Source organism: Ornithorhynchus anatinus, chromosome 2, assembly GCF_004115215.2.
Source record: "Ornithorhynchus anatinus isolate Pmale09 chromosome 2, mOrnAna1.pri.v4, whole genome shotgun sequence".
Lineage (NCBI taxonomy): Eukaryota > Metazoa > Chordata > Mammalia > Monotremata > Ornithorhynchidae > Ornithorhynchus > Ornithorhynchus anatinus.
In genome coordinates, this window is record NC_041729.1 from 33,126,548 (window position 1) to 33,148,185 (window position 21,638).

At 47.0% G+C, this 21,638-nt stretch overlaps 1 protein-coding gene across 1 annotated transcript in view; it reads right to left on the bottom strand.

Moving 5' to 3' along the window:
• Positions 1-439: 439 nt before the first annotated feature.
• TRAP1 (TNF receptor associated protein 1) overlaps positions 440-21,638 on the bottom strand; it is a 63,649-nt gene continuing 42,450 nt past the window's right edge. The window contains exons 7-18 of the mRNA XM_029057914.2: positions 18,264-18,373; positions 15,408-15,481; positions 13,571-13,726; positions 12,248-12,368; positions 9,844-9,913; positions 7,878-8,025; positions 4,918-5,103; positions 4,405-4,543; positions 4,201-4,286; positions 2,694-2,839; positions 1,796-1,868; positions 440-881 (exon numbers count right to left, since the gene is read on the bottom strand). Of these exons, the coding sequence (XP_028913747.1) occupies positions 780-881; positions 1,796-1,868; positions 2,694-2,839; positions 4,201-4,286; positions 4,405-4,543; positions 4,918-5,103; positions 7,878-8,025; positions 9,844-9,913; positions 12,248-12,368; positions 13,571-13,726; positions 15,408-15,481; positions 18,264-18,373 (1,411 nt within the window). The 3' untranslated portion in view covers positions 440-779. The remainder of the gene's footprint in view (positions 882-1,795; positions 1,869-2,693; positions 2,840-4,200; positions 4,287-4,404; positions 4,544-4,917; positions 5,104-7,877; positions 8,026-9,843; positions 9,914-12,247; positions 12,369-13,570; positions 13,727-15,407; positions 15,482-18,263; positions 18,374-21,638) is intronic.

The window sequence follows — 21,638 nt, forward strand, 5'->3', positions numbered from 1 at the left end:
ACACGGGGCTCACAGTCTTAATCCCCATTTTACAGATGAAGGAACTGAGGCATAGTGAAATGACTTACCCACTGTCACAGAGCACACGAGTGGCAGAGCTGGGATCAGAACCCAGATCCTTCTGACTCTCAAGGACTGTGCTCTCTCCACTGGGCTATGCTGCTCTTCATCAAGGAGTTCTGAAAGGCGAAAAGATTCAGTGCCTTGTCTATGAAGACTCCTTCTCATGATCACCTACTTGTCCCCATGTTCAGATCAACACAGCAAGGGCAATGTTAAGGCAGAGCTATTGGCAGAAAACTTCCCGTGCTTTCCAGCTGACATTCCTAAAGACAGAAGTGTATCGATAAGAAACCCCAACCATTGAGGAAGCCCAATCTGTCAGTCCTCTATAACCCAGTATGAGTCTTTCTCCCCTCTGACAGAGCAAACACGAGGATGAAGAAATATGGTTTAATTTTACTGAATGAGAGCAGGATCCCCACCCCGTTCCCCTTTCCTACATTCAGCTTTGTGGTTTCGTGCTTGCAGTTGGAGTTTGCGCAACGGCGGGGGGACGTCGGGATCTAAATGGAGGTCGCAAGTGGCTGCTTAATTACAGTCAATTGCAGACCTTTTCGTTCCCCTCCTCAACCACAGTGCACGTGGTAGGTCGGATCGAGTGGGCCCTCAAAGCCACAGCGATTTCAATCCCTCCAAGGGCCAAAGTTGGTGAACGGAGAAGAACAGGAGGACAGAGCCTCTATCTGGAATCTAGGAGCTGGCCGGGGATTCTGGAGTCAGTGTTTCTCCAGGGCTTTGGTGAGAAGTTCATTGAGACGTCCCACCATCGGTCTTGGGTCGTCGTTGAGTCCTGCGGCGATCATGGCATTCTCATATATCTGCGGGATGAGGAAGGAAAGGCCAAATTATCGAGAAGCGGCATCGGTGGAAAATTCCCTCCAGGTGAAATCGTCCCACCTTTGATCTTGGGTGAGGAAAGCGCATCATTGAGATGTGGTTTGGAAGGGGATGATGACATAAGGATGGCAAGCTTTTTTTTTTTTTAAGGATCAGCCATCCTACCGAAGAGGACACTAATCTCAGAGCGGGAGCGACATCTTGATCAGACTCAGGCAGATTATATATACAAGAATGCGTTTCTCCCCACAACACTGTAGCTATCACTGATAAACACTATAGCCACGTGCAACCATCAATATGGATAATTTCTCCCCTTGGCTAGAAGCAGGAGGTAAAATCACTTTGCACAAGGGGATTTCAATTCACATTGGTTCCCGGACCCATGCGCCCCCTCTTTTCCCAGGTCAGGTCTTCATGGGTCTCCCACTGGATGGGGTGGACCATAGGGGTAAAAGACTCGCAGTGACTTCAGATAGACCCAGGAGCACTTGGGTCTTCAGATCCATCAAGTCTGCACCCCTCTCTCCCTCATTCACCCTCCAAAAATAAGGTTGGGCCGGGTACGGAGTCAAAAGAGCTCTGTGTGGACTGGGTCCAGGAATTTTAACGCATCCTAAAAATGGGGAATTTCCTCTAAGATAGTCTCCCAACTTGTACCAACCGCCTTGGATTCAGAGGGAGGAGCGTGAAACTTCTTCTCCCTGCACCCGATAGACCTTTAAGACAAATCCATGTCTCCAATGTTGTGGAGGAGGTTATACCTCCAGGTAGTCTTTTGGAGGATGCATAACCTTAAAGGTCTTTTTATGCTTCCTCTCTGCCTAGGTACAGAAAGTGCTGGCTTGTGAGGAGTTTGCCACTTCTTCCCCAGATCAGAAGCATCAACACTCACCTGATCAATCACCATTTGGGCCAGATCAGGTTGGTTGACCCTCAGTTGATTGAGTTTCTTGATCAGAGCATGCCTACAAGATAAGATGGTAATGATGAGTAAGATTTCTTGGGAAGCTTTTAACTTAAGCTAAACCCTCTAAGTCACTGCCAGAGATTAGGGGCAATGCATAGGTTCTAACATGTTATTCTGATTCTACTGTGCTCTTAAGGTCATCTTCTTCACCTCTTGCACCTAATTTTCAAATCTTTTCAGTGATTTGCTTGGACAAACCTTTGTTTTTTTCTTTCAATCTGCTAGTTACGATGCAGATCCCCCATCTAGGTTTGATTGACACCCTCTGGGGGAGGTCCCTTTAACTCTTTGGAGTCACCAGAGTTCTGTGACTTTGTATTTTAGGATTTTTTTCAACCTATCATACACATCAGCTCCAGGAGTAATCTGCCGGGACATCCCTTGGACAGTAGCCTATGAAATTCCTGGCCCGAGTGCCCTTAGTGAGCCCCAAAGAGTGGCTCTCATTCTCCCTTCCATTTGGAGTTTTGACTGAGGTGTCTTGGACAGACCCTGAACCTCCTCCAAATTCAGGAGGAGATGCCCCCCCACCTTGGTTTTGGGTCGGCGGGGAGGTTGTATTGGTTAAGGGCTTTACAATGTGCCAGACACTGTACTAAGCACTGAGGTAGGTACAAGCTAATCAGGCTGGACACAGTCCCATCTAGGCTTCACGGTCTTAATTCCCATTTTATAAAATGAGGTAACTGAAGCCCAGAGAACTAAAGGACTTGTCCAAAGTCACACAGCAGACAAGTAACAGAGCCAGAATTTGAACTTAGGTCCTTTGGACTCCCAGGCCTGTGGTCTATCCACTAGGCCCCGCTACGCCTGTAAGTTTTACCCAGTGTTGATCTCCAGCGTGGGCTGCAGGATCTGAGCACGCTCCTCATTGGTCTTGGCCAGCTGCTGCATGCGCAGGAAGTGCCGAGCGGCACCCATCTCCAGGACCGTGATCATGGCTGGATGGGTGTCCAACCGTGTTGTCACCTTCAGAGAAAGGGCAGAGGAATGCAGGGAAAACACCTCAGGTCACTAGGGTTTTAGCATGGGAAATGAACCGTGTGGTTGTGGGGGGGGGCACGGCGGGGCAGTCAACAACCTGAGGGAGGGAAATTGAGAGGGCCTAGCTGATCTGGTTTTTGCCCAATTTTCCTTTGGGTCTTTTCCAGAAACCATCCACAAAGGGCAGGAGAAATCCAGGGACTGAACAGGAAGTGTAACAGCTTTCCGTCGCCCATAAATAACCCCCTGCCCTGCCAATCCCTAAGTGGAAGGAAGCTATGAACATAAACTCCCCAACTCAATTCTTCTGGGAATGATCATCCATACTGCACAATCTGAACCTGCACATTCTACCAACATTTCTGCTATCTGTTCTTAATTTAGGTCCAAACGTCCATAACTGTTTCATCAGAGCACACACACCTCAATAGATATCGGAATAACAGCCAAAAAAAATATCACCGGACAGACACTCTCTGCCTTTGCCCACTGGAACCATTTCTGGCTTATCTTTATTTTTACTGCTGCCTGGCACCTTAATGATTGACTGTTCCCGTGGGGTGGCTGATGAGCATGTATAAGCCCAGTTCACACTGTACAGATTCCTCAATAGAGGGACCTGGGTCATTCAAGTTGCAGGCCTAAGCAAGACGTTTCTAGCCCTGGGGATGAGGGGTGGCCTCAAGCAAGAGCTGGGGATGGATGATGTCTGTCCAGCCTTGCCCAATACTGCAGCTCCCACTGCAGGATGGGGTGATTGGGGTTCGGGGGGCAGCGAGTGCAAACCTTTCAGCTTGGGCATGCCTCCTGGAACAGCTGAAGGGGTGTGATGGACTTGGCCAAAAACCCCACCAACCCAAGGCACGAGAAGCACTTTTTAAAAATTTTCCAGACTTTCCAGAGCCAGAGGTTGACCTGGGAAACCGCCAGGAACCATGCCCACGTTCTAATGGCTTGGGCCAGAACTGGGCACACGAGAGGGCTTAAGAAAACTTTGACTATGAATGATGATAATAATAATTAAAAACAAATAATAGCAGTATTCGTTGAGCACTTACTATGTGCCAGGCACTGTTCTAAGCACGGGGGTAGACGGAGGCTAAGTGGGTTGGACACAGTCCCTGTCCCATAGGGCTCAGTCTTAATCCCCATTTTACAGATGAGGGAACTGAGGAGTTAAGTGAGTTACCCAAGATCACACAACAGACAAGTGGCAGAGCCGGGATTGGAACCCAGGTCCTTCAGACACTCAGGCCCGTGCTCTATCCACTAGGCCACGCTGCTTTTCTGCAATAACATACACGTGGCTTCCACGACCCAGCCCCAGACATCAACAGGAGCCTCACCTTAATGTTGGTGACCCGAGATCCCAGAGCATTTCTCATCCAGGCCATCAGATCCTCTGCCTCCTTCTCTGTCAGGCGGTCGGGAGCTGCGAGGAACGACAGCACGGGGTTATTCTACCTCATCAACTGGCTGATTTTTTTTTTACTGCTTCTTTAAAAACAACCACCACCTCCCACTTTTGACAGGGGTAGGAGGTGGCCTACCTGGAGAATCACTCTCAAACTTGTCCTCCTTGTAGTGATCAACAACAATATCGGTCTCTACGGAGATCAGCTTCTTCTTGTCAAATTCTCGCAGGTGCAACAGCGTTAATTCATCAAATTGTTCATAACAGAAGAGCACCTACAAAGAATTACCGAGTTGATAACGGACCCTAATCTGTATCCTACACCGGGTCACAAACGGCCGTGCCAGGGACTGTGGGAGAATCAAGGGCACCCAATGCTCTTTAATCACTCACCTTTCCCTCCCAACCCAGTATGCAGCAAGGCACAGGGGATTTATAGGGCCTAGGAGATACAGTCTCATTCATTCAAGCCTGAACTTCTCTTTAGTGCTGCGGAAGGATGAAAAGGGAATCACTTAGTCTCTCGGATTTTGCCAGTCTTCCCCAGCCTCCTCCTAACCAGCGTTCCCTGCCTTTTTAACGAGAAGGCCGCGGCACGTTTCTCTGGGTCAGTACTGTGGCGACTTCTCGGCCCGAGCAATTCACCCACCTCCATGTGTTTCCGCTTCATGGCCTCAAAGTAAGGAGAGTGCTCAGCCAGGTGGCGATTGGGCGCGCACAGGTAATAGATGTTCCTGGTGCCAGCCGGCATGCGGCCGGCATATTCCGCAAGGCTGGTCAGCTGCCCTGCGGGCAGAGCCGACGACTCGTAACGCAAGAGTTTAGCAATATCTTCCTGGAGTCAAGGGAAAGAAGAGGACAGTTCAACACCAACTGGGTCGTCTCTGCACCATATCCCCCTGACTTTGTTGTAAGGTACTCTCCCATGCCCTCAGCACAGTGTTCGGCACACAGTGAGTGCTCAGTGAATACCATTGACTCCAGACAGTTACAGAAGGACTTCATTAAGTAAGACTGATCCAAACTCTTCTCTGGGTTTGAGAACAAGAATGGCTCCGTTTTCCCCACAAGAATCCAATGGGTCGGGGAGAATCAGAGGGTGAAGTGGGACTTCATTCAATAGTATTTATTGAACGCTTACTATGTGGACAGCACTGTACTAAGCGCTTGGAATGTACAATTCGGCAACAGATAGAGACAATCCCTGCCCATTGACCCGCTTACAGTCTCAAAAAGCATAGGTAGGTCTCAGTTGCAGAACAGCATTGGGGGGACGAATTTCTCTAAACTATAAGCTTGTTAGGGGTGGGGAACGTGTCTGCTAACTGTGTTGTATTGTACTCACCCAGGTGCTTAGTACAGTGCTCTGTACTAATATTGTTGAAATTGATTGAAATTATTGATTGATATTGCAGAGGGCAAAGGTTTTTCCAAAGGAGACCTTGACTCCAGTGGCTGTTGAGCCTTAAAGAGAGTATTTCTGGGAGCTGAGATGGGGATCAAACCCAAAGGAAATTTGTTGATTTTCTTCCTTCCCTCTCCTTTCCGCATTACTCCTAATGATAGTAACGATACTTATGGTATTTAAGAGCTTATTATGTGCTAAGCGCCGGGAGTTATCTCATCTCAATGCTTTTGTGTCCAAACTTCGATGTATGCTCATTTTTCAGGACTGTGTGGAGTTTTCTCCACTCACACATGCAATTCTCTGAATACACCCATACCAATCTAAAAGGGCCTTTTGTCGGTGTTTAAAATACACTCGTAGTTTAGAATGAATCACCTTTTATAATGACCACAGGTGAAAAAATACCATCCATTGGGGGTAAACTTGGGCCCCAGTGTGAGGGGACAGGATGTAGGAGGTGGAGCTTTGAGGGAAAAGATGAAAAGGTAAAAAGCAGAGAGGGAAAAAGATGGGGCAGCAGAGTCCAGGATGCCACCCGGGTAGACAGGCCCCAGAGAGAGCTCAATATCCACCTCTCTCATTCATTCATTCATTCAATCGTATTTATTGAGCACTTACTGTGTGCAGAGCACTGTACTAAGTGCTAGGAATGTACAATTCGGCAACAGATAGAGACAATCCCTGCCCGACGACGGGCTCAAAGTCTAAACGGGGGAGACAGGGTGTCTCTCTGGGACAATCCCCCAGGCTGTGTGGACAGAAGAGGGGGTGGCCACCGTGAGAGGGGCCTATAATTAGTTCCCACTGGGCTTGGAGTCCGGGAGAAAGATAGCCTTTAGTCAAGACCCAAAGCCCGGTGTGGGCATGAGAAATCTGCCGGGTGCCAGGACTTTGCCTGGCAGGGGAGCGGTGGCCTTCTGGAAGAGTAAAATATGAGGCGGGCAACTCGGTTCCAAATTTTGGCTCCATTCTGGTTTGGGGGAGTAGGCCACGCTACGGCGTAAAGCCAAACAGCTTCACGCGTTGGGGCTGATCCCCTGTGAGTCATGGCTCTCGCCTTTCCGTGGAGCTGGTGCCCCGACATCCACACTACTGTCTTTCAGACCTACAAAAATGAATGGAAATGCTCTCATCTTGGATTGAGGCTGTGGGGGACCAGCCACAGACTGCCTCAGTCCCCATGAAATCCCAGTGAAATATTAATGTCCAGGTAAGCTACACTAGTTTTAACTATCCACCTCCTTGAGGATGAAAATTCCCCAAAACAACCAAGGTTATTAGGTCAAATATCCAGGTTTCTGGAGATTCCTTCTGAATTATAGCTTTCTGTAACTCATTTCCTCCCATCTGTGATATTCACTGAGTAGGGATTTGAGGACTGAACACTGTACTAAATGCTTGGGAGTGTTCCTAAATAGCTAGACAAGCATTCTCTACCATAAAGGAGTATACAGTTTAATGGGGGCTAATGACATAAAGGATTTACAGAGAGTGAAGGCAGGAGGAAGAACAGAGACTTCAGATAAAGCAGGAAGTAGAACAGATATGGGACAAAATAGCAGATTTAAGTCCCTGAATCAACTGCTCTACTTCAGCCTAGTTCTCAGGATCACCACAGATTAAGGCGATAAAGCCTTAGGCCTATACCTAAGCTGCCTGAAAAGAGCACGGGCTTGGGAGTCGGAGGATCTGGGTTCTAATCCCAGCTCTGCTACTTGTCTGGTGTGTGACCTTGGGCAAGTCACTTCACTTTCCTGGGCCTCAGTTCCCTCATCTGTAAAATGGGGATGATGACTGTGAGCCCCATGTAGGACAGTGACTGTGCCCTCACTCATTGTCTTGTAATAATAATGTTGGCATTTGTTAGGCGCTTACTATGTGCCGAGCACTGTTCTAAGCGCTGGGGTAGACACAGGGGAACCAGGTTGTCCCACGTGGGGCTCCCCGTCTTCATCCCCATTTTACAGATGAGGTAACTGAGGCACCGAGAAGTGAAGTGACTTGCCCACAGTCACACAGCTGACAAGTGGCCGAGCCGGGCTTCGAACCCATGACCTCTGACTCCAAAGCCCGTGCTCTTTCCACTGAGCCACGCTGCTTCTCCACGCTGCTTCTCCACGCTGTATCTACCCCAGCACTTATTACAATGTCTAGCGCATAGTAAGCCCTTAACGAATGCCACAGTTTCATTATTATCATACCTTGACCTCCTGTTCGGCTATGGTCACGATCCCTTCCCTCATGAACAACCCATAGTCTTCAAAGAACTTGGCGTACTTTTCAGGGTCTTTTTTGCTCTGGTCAACAAAAAACTTGATGAGCCTCTGCTGCAAAACATTCCGGAGTTTCCTATGGAATAATGATAAAAAAAAATGCACTAAGGACTGTAGGTTAGTCAAATCAATCTTTTCTAGTTGTTCGAGCGTCTCCCACTGATCTTGTGTGTTTCTTGAGGGTGTGAAGGGGAGAAAGCAGGAGAGTCGTCTGACTCGCCGTCGACCCCCGGCCCATGTCCTACCTCTGACCTGGAATGCCCTCCCTACTCACCTCCGTCAAACTAGATCTCTTCCCCTCTTCAAAGCCCTACTGAGGGCTCACCTCCTCCAGGAGGCCTTCCCAGACTCAGCCCTCCCGTTCCCTCTGCCCCTCCTCTCCTCCCCATTCCCCTCCCTCCCTCCCTCTGCTCTACCCCCTTCCCCTCCCCACAGCACTGGTGTATATTTGTATATAATATTTATTACTCTTTATTTTATTGATATGTATATATCTATGATTCTATTTATGCCTGACTACTTGCTTTGTTTTGCAGTCCTGTCTGCCCCTTTTAGACTGTGAGCTCGATGTTGGGCAAGGAATGTCTCTCTCTGTTGCCGAACTGTACCTTCCAAGCGCTTCGTACAGTGCTCTGCACACAGTAAGTGCTCAATAAATACGACAATGAATGAATGTGAGCAGTCTTGCATTGAATGTAGCGCTTTAAGACAGCAGATCCAGGGCAGCTGACACACACACCTCTCTAGAGATAGTATTTGAAGTTCTTGTCCCAGACACAAGCCAAGAAGATCTTTTAGTAAATGGTATGTTCTTGTGATTTATCTGTCTACAGAGAGGACAGGGTCAGAGTAAAAGACTGGATTCCTGGGTTGAGTTTACACCCACGGAAGCAGCGTGTCCCGGTGTAAAGAGGATGGGCCTAGAAGCCAGAGGACCTGAGTTCTAATCCCGACTCTGCTACTTGTCTTCTGTGAGACCTTGGGAAAGTCACTTCACTTTTCTATGCCTCAGATTGCTCATCTGTAAAATGGGGATTAAGTCTGTGAGCGCTGTGTGGGACAGGGACTGTGTCCAAACCGATTATCTTGTTTCTAGTCCAGAGCTTAGAACAGTGCCTGGCACATAGTAAGCATTTAAATACCATTAAAAAAGAGTTTTGTGTACTGGTACTTAAATATTAAATTAATTGCAAGCAGATGGGTATACCATCTTTAGAAATAATTTTTCAAACCAAGGGAATAATCACTTTTGGTGCCAGGGTAGCAATACCAGAGAATAGTTAGAAGACACAATCCCTGACTTCCACGATTTTCCAATCGGTGGTGGAGACGGGCACACGATGATTTACATAGAGGAGAATGTGGATGACTAAGTGCTTAATTAGTGGAGTATGTATGGTAAGTACAGGAAGCTATGAGAGGACTAAAGGGCTTAACTGAGGAGGGAGCACAAAAGTGCTGAGAAGGTGGGACATAAACACAGCTAGGGAGAAGACAAATGAAGATGGAGAACGCTGTCATTTGGGCAGATGTGAAGGAGTGCTAAAGGGAGGAGAAAGGGGGACAGCAAGGGGTCAGAGGTAAGGGAGACAAGGAAATGGTTACAATGAGTAGGAAAGCGAGAGAAATGGAGAAGATGAACCAGTTAAAGAGTGAGCAAGAAAGCGAGAGCTGAAGAGTGCCTTAAAGCCAAAGGTTAGAGTTGCTGTTTCACACCGACAGAGGTAACCATTGAACTTTCAAAGATTTCTGAGGAGAGGGAATATGTGGGCAGAGTGATGTTTTAGAACAACGATCCAGGCGACCCAGTAAAGGGTGGACAGGAGTGGCAAGAGGCTGGAGGCTTCCATACCCAGTAAATCCCTCCTGCCCTTCTTCTGGGGTCTGGACTCACCTGATGAGGGCACTTTCTTGGAGCAGCTCTCGGCTGAGGTTTAGGGGAATGTCCTCGCTGTCCACCACCCCTTAGGAGCAAAATAGCAAAGCAAATGCATTAGTGGATATGCCATTAAAAAATATGTGTGTGTGTGTGTGTGTGTGTGTACATATATATATATATATATACATACACATTTCATTCCAAGAGGCATTTTTCATCAAACCGTTCATCAATTTTTGGGAGTCCCTGCTGTGTGCAGAGCTCTGTACTGTGCACACGGATGAGATGCAGAAAAAGGCAACCCTTTACTCGGCGGGCTTACCACCTACTAGGAAAGGCAAACCCACATGAACCAAAACATAGTTAAGAGGATAACAGTACTCATAACTAATGTAAATAGAGGCCAAAAGGCAGGTACATCAGCATTATTTTCTCTGATAATAACAAGGATGATTTGCCTGTATCTGAATGGGATTCTGAGGCATCTCAACACTCTCTCTTCCAAGCAGTATTTAATGCATACATTTTACTGTTTACTGTGGCTGTTGAATTTATGTGCTCACAAATTCACATAATTTAATAAAATAAAATTTATTTATTTTCATGTGGTTTGAAATGTCCTGCCAGAACCTTAAGTTCAGTATATCCAAAACTGCACTCTTTCTGAATCCCACAATTTCCTTGAGTCTTTCCTCTCTGTCTGTCAATCCCCGACATTCAAGCTGTCACTAAATCCTGCCCCGTTTTCCTCCACAGGATCCACCCCTTCCGCTCTATCCAAGTGGCCACCGTACTGGTTCGAGGAGGACCTTTCATGTTCCGGCTTGACCACTGCACTGGCCTCTGCACTGGTCTCCCCACCTCCAGTCCACATTGCCCTTGACTGTCTGTATCATTTTTCTACAATGTCCGCTCTACACACAAGTCTCTTCTCCTCAAACACCTTCAGTGGTTCAACGGTTACCGCTCCGCTTCAAGCAGAATGTCCTGACCTGTGCCTTTAAGGCACACCATCAGCTCTCTCCCTCTTAGTTATCCTTCCATCTCTCCCACTGTACCCCAACTCTGCACTCTTCTTTCCTCTTAAGCTAACCTACTTCCCTGTCTGTTATTCTCCTTCCCTTCCTCTAACCTCTTGCTCACACTCTTCCCCTGGCACCCCATCCAATCCACCAGACCACAGCTCTCCCCATCTCCCCGTCTTCAAAGCCCTTCGGAAATCACATCTCCTCCAGATAGCCTTCCAATTAATCTTTCTTTCTTCCCAGGAGCCATCTCACCCCCAAATGACACTTCAGCACCAACTCAGCATTTGAGTTCTCACAACTACTCTTAGCACTTCCACATTGCTTTACATACCAACTTTTTTTAAAAAACACACATACAAAACACACTGCTCCACTTATATGTACATTTTCTCAGTGTCTCCCAGCTAGAATGTAAGCTTCTTGTGGCCAAGGATCATGTCTCCTAACTACCGTGACCCCCCAAGAGCTCAGAACAGCGTGCTGCGTATGGCAAGCAATGAAAACTACTTGTTAGTTGATTCACTCATTTCTAAAACAAGTAGGGATCTGATGGAAGAGGAAGGTCTTGGGAACAGGACAGAAGAGTTCTTTCATAGACAGGTCTTCATGGCTTCAGGGCTTTAGAAAGGACATGTTCCTGGGCTCACACTGTAGGTGTAAACATACTCTGGGGAACATGCCGGAGCAGTCACCACACACTCACACCTGGTAGTGTTTCAGAAGAACACCTTGGAAATCTCCAACTAATCCCAGTGAATCCTTGCATCCCATCGGAAACCACTGCCGAAGGACACCCGAATCGAAAGACAACCAAAGTGAAAGCACCAGTAGTTAGGAAATGGCTACTCTGCAGTGCTCACGGATCATTCTGAAGCGAGGAGCTGAGGTCACTCACTCTTAAGAGCCAAGACTGTAAACTCATCATGGGTAGGGAATGTGTCTGCTGATTCTGTTGTACTGTACTCTCCCAAGCTTAGGACAGTGGCTTAATGGATAGAGCACAAGCCTGGGAGTCAGGAGGACCTGGGTTCTAACCCCTGCTCCTCCACACAAGGTCACTTCACTTCTCAGTGTCTCAGTTACTTCATCTGTAAAATGGGGGTTAAGAATGTGAGCCCCAGGAAAAAGGGGGATTGCGTCCAACTTGATTAACTTGCATCGACCCCAGTGCTTATAACAGAGCCTGGCACTGAGTAAGCACTCAAAAAATACCACTGATTGACCGACTGACCTCCGAAATAATCCTCAGACTGAGACTTCTTACCGGAAGTCAATGAGAGAAAAGTTCAGAAAATGATTTCACTACAGGCTTGCGGCTTTCCAGAGAAAGCCACATAGGAAAAGCACCGACGACATTTGAGGAAGAAAGCTAAAAGGCTGAGCCACCGTACCTCGGAGGAAACGCAGCCACTTGGGCAGGATGTCCGAGGCTTTGGTCTGGATGAGAACTTTGCGGCTGTAGAGAGCAACACTGGAGCCCAGTTCCCGGCTGACGTCAAACATGGACGGCTTCTGAACGAGAGACCGGGGAGAGGGTTAGTTCCAGAGGAAATGGCACCGACTGTATTTTTACTCAAGAAGCGTGGCAAGAAAACATCGTGTATTCGACTGGTAAAATCCCTGGCCAACATCAACGCTCATAGGCTTTCAACTTGAAAAATGATTTCACTTCTTCCTGGGAGAAAGCTCCAAGTGAACAGAAATGCATCAGACCTGTTTTGTGCGGGGGGGGGGGGGGGGGGGGGGGGGGGGGGGGGGGGGGGGGGCACTTAAGCTATATTCTTATCTCCCACCAGCCGGCTTAATGATTACAAGCCTGTCTGCATTTGCATTCCTGTTAATTCCTGTTAATACAATTAGAACACCTGTGGGATTTCTATCAGCACTCAAAATCCATCCCAGACCACTTACAGGCACACTTTTATCTGAACCTGCAAAATTTACATCCAATGGAAATGCCGGTCTCTAGTTACGATGCATGAAGATGACACAATTTGGCCAAACAGGGCAGGTAGCACTCCCAAAGCAATGTTTTTATAGAGAAGCAGCATGGCTCAGTGGAAAGAGACCGGGCTTGGGAGTCAGAGGTCATGGGTTCGAATCCCAGCTCTGCCACTTGTCAGCTGTGTGACTGTGGGGTAGCCACTTAACTTCTCTGGGCCTCAGTTACCTCATCTGTAAAATGGGGATTAACTGTGAGCCTCACATGGGACAACCTGATTACCGTCTACCTACCCCAGTGCTTACAACAATGCTCTGCACATAGTAAGCGCTTAACAAATACCAACATTATTATTATAAAGGGACATTTCCCTTCAGTTCATCTTCCGAAACACCATATTCTTGATAACCACCGGGAGACTCTCATCCACCCACTAGAAGCAGAGTGGCCTCGTGGAAAGAGCATGGGCCTGGCAGCCAGAGGACCTGGGTTCTAATCCGGACGCTGCCATTTGTCTCCCGTGTGACCAAGAGCAAGTCACTTAATTTCTCTGTGCCTCGGTTATCTCATCTGTAAAATGGGGATGAGACTGTGAGCCCCAGCTGGAACAGGGACTGGGTCCAACCTGATTAACTTGTACCTACCCCAGCTCTTAGAACAGTGTTTAACAGAGACTAAGCACTTAACAAACACCATGATAAGCGTCTCTGAGGGACTCATTCTTGTGCGCCCACCCACCCCGCCACTCGGTCAAGAAATCAGAAAGTCTCACGGTTTCTGGCACGTAGAAGATACTACGTATGTTCAGAGGGGCATCGGTCTTATAGTGGAGGGTATAACGAGGTTTATCGAAGGCCTGGGCTATGTAACGGTAGAACTCCTCATGCTGCCATTCACCGATATCCTTGGAGTCCATCATCCAGAGTGCCTGAAGATGGGGAAAATGGAATCGACGTTACCTGCACTCTGCTCCTTCCCAACTGCTGAAGAACAAGCCCCAACTGACTCTAGTCAAAGTTCTTTTCTGGCTAATCAACAACTGCTTCTTCGAGCTATCGCCAGGAGAGTTGGGCCCTGGATAGGAGGCATTATAGCTACTCGAGGCTGCTTCTAGACAAGCAGTGTGGCTCAGTGGAAAGAGCCCGGGCTTGGTAGCCAGAGGTCATGGGTTCGAATCCCGGCTCTGCCACTTGTCAGCTGCGCGACTGTGGGCAAATCACTTCACTGGGCCTCAGTTCCCTCATTTGTAAAATGGGGATTAAGACGTGAGCCTCACTTGCGACAACCTGATTACCCTGTATCTCCCCCAGCGCTTAAAACAGTGCTCTGCACATAGTAAGCGCTTAACAAATACCAACATTATTATTATTAAGCACTCCAGCTACTATCGACACAGAGGAAGTAGGTCCCAAATGCATGATTCTCTACATCGTCCGTTCCTTCTGGGCAGGGAACGTGTCTACTGACTCTGTCTAGTGTACTCTCCCAAGTGCTTAGAACAGTGCTCTGCACACAGTCAGTGCCCAATCAATGAATGAATGAATACGACTGGCTGATAATTATAGTATAGCTATTCTGGTACCTGAGGCTGAGTCTTCCTTCATTCCTTTCCAGAAATCATAAAAAATGCTAAGGGAGGAATAACCCAGGGGATTTTGGCTGGCTTTCTCTGGTTGTCCAAAGGCCACATCTAATTTTCCGGACCTTCATATTGCAAAGGATTAAATTTATGATGAAGAGGGGTAGATTAGTTCACCAACAAAGAAAAAAAACACCAACGCAAGACGGGGACAACCAGGCTGGACATGAGGTCAGAAGGAAGAGGTCACGGGGTCAAGGGGAAATATATTAAACACCAGTCAACATCATCCTGAAATGTTAAGGTAGGGAAACTGCACATTAAAACTGTGACAGTTGGTGCTCGACCGAGTTCAGTTCTTTTCACCAACATTGTTGTCTAATTCTGAGGACAACTAAAGAGTGATGTGGGGAACTTTGAGAGGTTCAGAGAGAAGCCAAAGAGAGTAAGAGGAAATGAGACCTGCCATCAACAGCTGTAGCGATGTTCTTATCTTGCACTGTCCTTTTACTTCCCCTATGAGCTTTTAAGACCTTTATGGGTAGGACAACATCTCTCACTTTTATTATACACTCCCTAGGGTGTACCAGTGTCCTGTACACAGCTGGTACTTTATAAATGGCACTGATGCAATGAAACCAGAGGAAAAGGTAAAGGAACCGGGATTGTTCCAACTAGGAAAAAATGGCAGGTATTTTTCTGGTTTGTTTTTTGTTTTTAGCAAACATGACGTTCAACTATTCACCTCTACCATGGGCAAAACAAACTACAGCAAGAAGGACTTAGGTTAGAAAGAAGAATTTCTTGACAATGAGAAACAGTGTTAGATTTTAAGGTCCACGAGCTTTACAGCTTTGTGTTTCAGCATTCACAATGTACTATGACCTGTGACAATCTGAACCATAAATATCTCTTTCTCCTCTTCAAATATCACCTCTCAACTGCCAGGTGAATACACCCTATTTCTAAACATCTGACAGAGGGGGTCCCTTTTCCAGGTCCCAATCAGCTACCTACCGCTGCTTCTTACCTGTAAAGTATTGATGCGTTTCCCATTCAGGTACAGGGGGAAGCTGACAAAATTACTGTATTTTGTCACAACCTCTGGAACAACAGAGAAATGTCGAATCAATATTTACACCAATAAAATGCCACTGGTGAGAAAGAGGCTTTGGAGACCTGCTCAATACTCTGTTTGGCCCTCCTCTGATTGCTTGTGGTTCCCAGGAAGTAGTACGGCCTAGTAGAAAGAGCCTGGGAGTCCAAAGAGCCTGGGAGTCCAAAGAACCTGGGTTCTAATCCTGGCTCTGCCAGTTGCTGGCTTGGCTGAGTGACCACGGTCAAGTCACGACTTCTCTGGGCCTCAGTTTCCTCATCTGTAAAATGAGGAGTCAATACTTGTTCTCTCTCCTTTTTAGAGAGTGAGCCCCACGTGAGGCAGGGACTGTCCAACCTGATTATCTTGTTTCTGCCCAGGGCTTAGCACGATGCTTAGCATGGCCCAAGTGCTTAATAAATGCCATTATTAGGATTAGGAGCAGCAATAGCAATATTAGTAGTATAGGCTCAGGCCTCACTGTGCTGTAAACAGTGAGATCCAAGGAAGGACAAACGGATCCAAAATGCTTTTTAAGTTCAAGGCAGCAAAGCCACTGCTCCAGAGATCCAGTCTTGGCTCCTCTTGGCCCTGTGCTGCCTTATGCGGGTGGAGAGATGCCCGATTAATGGAGGTGGGGGAGAGGGGAAGGAGGGGGGGAGAGCGGCCTGGAACTCATAATACCAATTGTGGTTTTTGTTAAGTGCTTACTATGTGGCAAATATTGAACAAGGCACTGTAATAGATACAAGATAATCAGGTCCCTTGTAGGGCCCACAATCTTAAGTAGGAGGGAGAACAGGTACTCAATTGGCATTCTGCATATGAGGGAACCGAGGCACGAAGATCACCCAGTAGGTATGTGGTGGAGCCGGGATTACAACCCAGGTCCTCTGATTTACAAGCCTGTTTCCACTGGGCCATGCTGCTTCCCACAGAAGTGGTAGAAGAACCCATAGAAGACCTTGTAAAAGGAGAGGCCGTCGATCTATAACCAGTGAGTGGGCCAGTTCTAGCGTACAAGCCGAGGACGCACCCTGCAAGGTATTTAGTCAATACTTCTTATGTTTATTAGATGCTGGATTTCTAGTTTGCAAGCAAACATACAGCACTATGACAGAACCCGACCGATCAGCTGAATTTCTCAGGGGCTCCAAAATTTCCTTTGGCTCTGCCCACACTTTTCCTCACAGTCTGGCTCACTCCCACTCCTTCCTCAGAGAACATAAATCTCTGCTGGAGGGGACTACATTGATGAGTTCCTCCACGAGCCCAGATTTCTACGAGAAACATGTCAAAATGTAACTGACAAGAGAGATAGGGTTCGGGCCATCTCTCTTACGTTTCTTCCCCGGTTTGCTCTAGGCCTAACCCTAAACTGGTTTAAGGTCTGAGTGTGTTAAACCCTCTGCTACTATTAGATACCAAAATTCGAACGTCACCATCACCGAGTTTCAAAGGGTAAATCGGAAGGGTAAATTACCAGTGTCTCATGGTTGGATGTTAAAAAGGGACTTATCTGCTGTGTGACCTTGGGCAAGTCACTGACTTCTCTGTTCCTGTTACACCTCATCGGAAAAAATGGGGATTAAGACCGTGAGCCCCATGTGAGACGTGGACCGTGTCCAACCTGATTAGCTTGTGTCGGCCCCGGCGTTTAGTAGAGTGCCTGGCACATAACGAGCGTTTAAAAAATACCATTAAAATAAAAACTACCAGGAACCCAGGTTGCAAGTGGCCGCCCGCTCCGTCGGTACAGCCGTGAGGACTGCAGCCGGATGCTCCCAGAGCTAGCATGGGGGAGGCTTCTGGGGATGGGAGAGGAGGAGAGGTGGGGATCCTCATCGGGGGAAACCACAGCACACAATACCTCTGTGGTGAGGTTTGGAATCTTTCAATCCTGACACGGGTCTTGGCTGTGCCAGGGCCAGGAGCCAAAGGCAGAATTCTTCCCGGGTGAACACTGAGACGTCAGGGACCGTGCACCAGTTCTCTACACTTGCATTAGCTCCCCCTTTTCACCCCGCTTTTAGCCCCACAGCACTCCTGTACCTAGCCGCAATTTATTTACAGTAATGTCTGCTTTTCCCTCGATCCATAAATACAACTGAGCTCTCATGTGCAGAGCACTGCACTAAGCACTTGGGAGAGTATAACAGAATTAGTCATGTTCCCTGCCCAAAGCGAGCTTAGTTTTTTTTTCTTATGGTATTTATTAAGCCCTTACGCTATATGCCAGGCACTGATACAAGCCAATAGGGTTGGACACAGTCCCCATCCCACATGGAGCTCACAGTCTTAATCCCCATTTTAAAGATATCGTAATGGAGGCACAGAGAAGTGAACTGACTTGCCCAAGGTCATGCAGCAGAAAGTGAAGCCAGGATTAGAACCCAGGTCCTTCTCACTCCCAGGCCCGTGCTCTACCCACTAGGCCACGCTCGCTGTTCACTGTGGGCAGGCAACACACCTAACTCTGTAATATGGTATTTTCTATAGAAGCGCATAGTACACTGCTCTACACATAGTAAGAGCTCAATAAATACGACTGATTGATAATGTGATGCATCAGAAAGTTATCTGGCTCAGCAGTCCAGAGGTGTGGGGGGGGGGGGAAACCGAGACGAGGGTGAAGGAGTGAGAGTGGGAGTTGGTTTTTATTTGAAAAGTGGAAGTCTCTAGGGGTGCCCAGATTGTCCCGTGATCACCTCCCGAGGCCGGTGGAAGAGGTGTCTCTACATAGGAAATACAGGACAGCAAGTGGAGCAAGTGGCTCTGGGGACAATTCACCTCGCACTCGGTCTTCACTAGCAAACTCTTTGCAGTCCGATTTGAGATGGATGATTATTTTGGTCCCGGTTCGTACTCCAGAAGCTTCGGCGATTTCAAACACCCCTGACCTAGTGCGAGAGAGAAAAAAGAACCCCATCCGTCACTATATCCAAATCCCACTTGAGACACTCATTCGCCACTTCTTTGGAGGAAGTTCAAAATTAAAAAGACCCAACTGGTGCGATGCTTAGTGTCACCGTTTCCCAAAGCACGGCTTTAAAAGGAAGCAGCTGCTGCCCTGGAAACGGATCTGTCCCCTTTGCTTAAGGGTTGCTGGGAACAAAGCAGACCAGTAAACACCTGCCATGGAAAGGTTCCCGGGATGTTCCCTTCCATACTCAAAGAGGAGCCCAAGGACAGGCTTTAATTTACTGCTGGAAGAAGTAGCGGGTTATAAACCTTAAAAAGATTCAGGAATCCCAAAATAGAAACAGAGATTGAGAAGCAAGGCAAGAGTTTTACATCAAATACTGCTTTTGGAACCAGAGCTGGGGCATAAATAAATACTAAGTAGCCCAACAAACTAATCAGGAAAGGGCTATTGCAAAAAGCCTCTGGTGGTATCAATGCAAATGCTGAATTCTGGACAAGGCAGGTATAATTCTGTCTGGGAGCTGGCTGTGGGAGCCATTTTCACATATGTAGTGATCTGTCAGACTGCTGAGAAACGGGAATCTGCTGAGAAACAGGAATCTTTTTTTTGAAAAGTACAGTAGGAATCCCCACACTTTTTTATTTCTTGAATGAGTTGTTCCCACAGCACTCGTGACCAGGTTAAAAAGGCAAAGTATACCTAATAATGTTGGTATTTGTTAAGCGCTTACTATGTGCCGAGCACTGTTCTAAGCGCTGGGGTAGACATAGGGGAATCAGGTTGTCCCACGTGGGGCTCAGTCTTAATCCCCATTTTACAGATGAGGGAACTGAGGCACAGAGAAGTGACTTGCCCACAGTCACACAGCCGACAAGTGGCAGAGCTGGGATTCGAACTCATGAGCCCTGACTCCGAAGCCCGTGCTCTTTCCACTGAGCCACGCTGCTTCTCTACCTCTTAGGCACAGCTCATCAAAATGAGTTGGCTTTTGTCAACCTGGGGGTGACTATTTTCTTTCCTGTGATCACGTACTGTTTGAGGAATTTGTAACAGTTCACATTGTATTTTCCCCAAAATGGATTCCTGCTTATCAGCAATCTGATATAGGTGGGTGAACAAAGAGTAAATTGTAGTTCTCTATTTCCCGGTTCCCACCACATTGGGTTGAACCTGTGGCCCCTATTTTTCTAGCATTTGGGAATTCTACGCAACGAGATACTGATCTCTTCTATCAGGCTTTTGTCAGTCTTTCTGACTTCTTTACTAATACAGGGAGCTTCTGGCAACCTCTTTCCTAGGGAACATGACTCTAGAGGCCAAGCCGTGTGAAACAACATAAGTATCTAGCACCAAAGCCCTGGTATTTCTTCCATGAGCCTGAACTGAAAATGGAAAACTGGAGGTAATGGCCATTTACTTAGCTATAAATCCTAAACACATTATCCTATTCCTGTAATTGATGAGTTTCTACTGTTATTGTTAGGATTGTGTTAATAATATATAATAATTATGGCATTTCTTAAGCATTTACTAACGGTAAGTTCTGTACTGTGCTCTACAACAGGAACAAGCTAATCAGGTGGGACCCAAATGGGACTCAATCTAAAATAGAAGGGAGCGTAGATATTTAACCCCTATTTTACAGATCAAGAAAGTGACACCCAAAGCAGTTAAGTGACTCGCCTAAGGTCTCTAAGCAGGCCAGTGGCAGCCAAGCTTCGAATGTACTCTGTACCTATGTACTCTGACTCCCAAGTTTGGGTTCTTTCCACTAGACTACATTGTGGTCTCTGATACGGAGAAAATATATTTTAAGAAGTCAGAGGCTAAATGAAATTTGCAAATTCCACTAGAATAAGTGTTTAGCTTCTGGTACAGTAGGCCCCCATGGGAAATATCAAAGGAATAGGAAGGCAGAAAGTCTAAGAAGATAAGTAACTTTAAATTTCCTATTAATTTGCTTCATTTGATATCTGCCCCACTCTCAGTCTCACAGCACTCATGTATGGATCTATAATAGATAGACCTCTGTCTATTATATATTATAAATAATTTATTTATATTCATGTCTACCTCCCCCTCTAGACTGTAAACTAGTGGACAGGGAACGTGTCTGCCAACTCCGCTGTGCTCTGCTCTCCCAAACGCTTAGTACAGTACTCTGCACACAATCAGCGCTCAATAAATACCAATGATGATGTTGCCAGACTTCAATCAATCCGTCAGTCAATGGTATTCACTGAGTGTTTACCATATGCAGATCATTGAATTAAACACTTGGGAGAGTACAATTCATTAAAAGTGAGTATACACGATCCCTGCCCTCACAGAGCTTACAGTCTAGCAGTTGAGAGTTGTGATATCTTTTTGGCAACGAAAGGCCAAAGTGCTACATTTCTATTCCCTGTCAGACTTAGACATCTATATTGAAACATCTAAAACAGAAATACTTACCTTTTCCCTAAATTCAGTCCGCCTCCTACTCAGCCCCATCTCAGTTAATAGCACCAGAAGCCCAATATTTCTCAACACTGCCCTAAACTCTCAGATTCAATCTGCTGGCCCTTCCGATGCAACATTGCTAAAATCTGCCGCGGCCTCTCCTCCCGGATGCAAGTTCTCATCATTTCTTGCTGCTAGACTACTTTACCAGCCTCTTTGCTGGCCTCCCCACTGCCAGCTCTCCCCGTTCCCATCTATACTACCTGCTCTCTGCAAGGGTCATCTTCTCGAGGCCTCACCTGGCCCACATCTCTCCTCTCCTCAAAACCCTGCACTGGTTTCCGGGCATCCCCACAAACAAAAAAATCTCCTTAAAATCAGCTTCAAGGCGCTGCTTGACCAGCTGGGCCCTCCCTAACTTTTGTGCTCTTTTTGCGCCCCTCCCCCCCGCCCAATTTCCCAGCTCGCTCTCCTTTATTTCTCTTAAGATGATTTTTGAACTGTCCCTGGCCCTCGAATCTTAGGTCTCTGTCCCCCTTGCTCACGCTGCTCCACTGGCTTGGAGCTTCCCCACTCTCTCTAGATCTGACTGATCATAGCTCTTCCAAGCAATTCATTGTATTTACTGAGTGCTTAGGGTATGCAGAGCACTGCATTAAGCGCTTGGGAGAATACACTTTAAGAGTAAAACAGAGTTAATAATAATAAATAATAATTATAGTACTTGTTAAGCACTTACAATGTACCACGCATTGTTCTAAGCACTGGGGGGAGATAGACGGTAACCAGGTTAGACA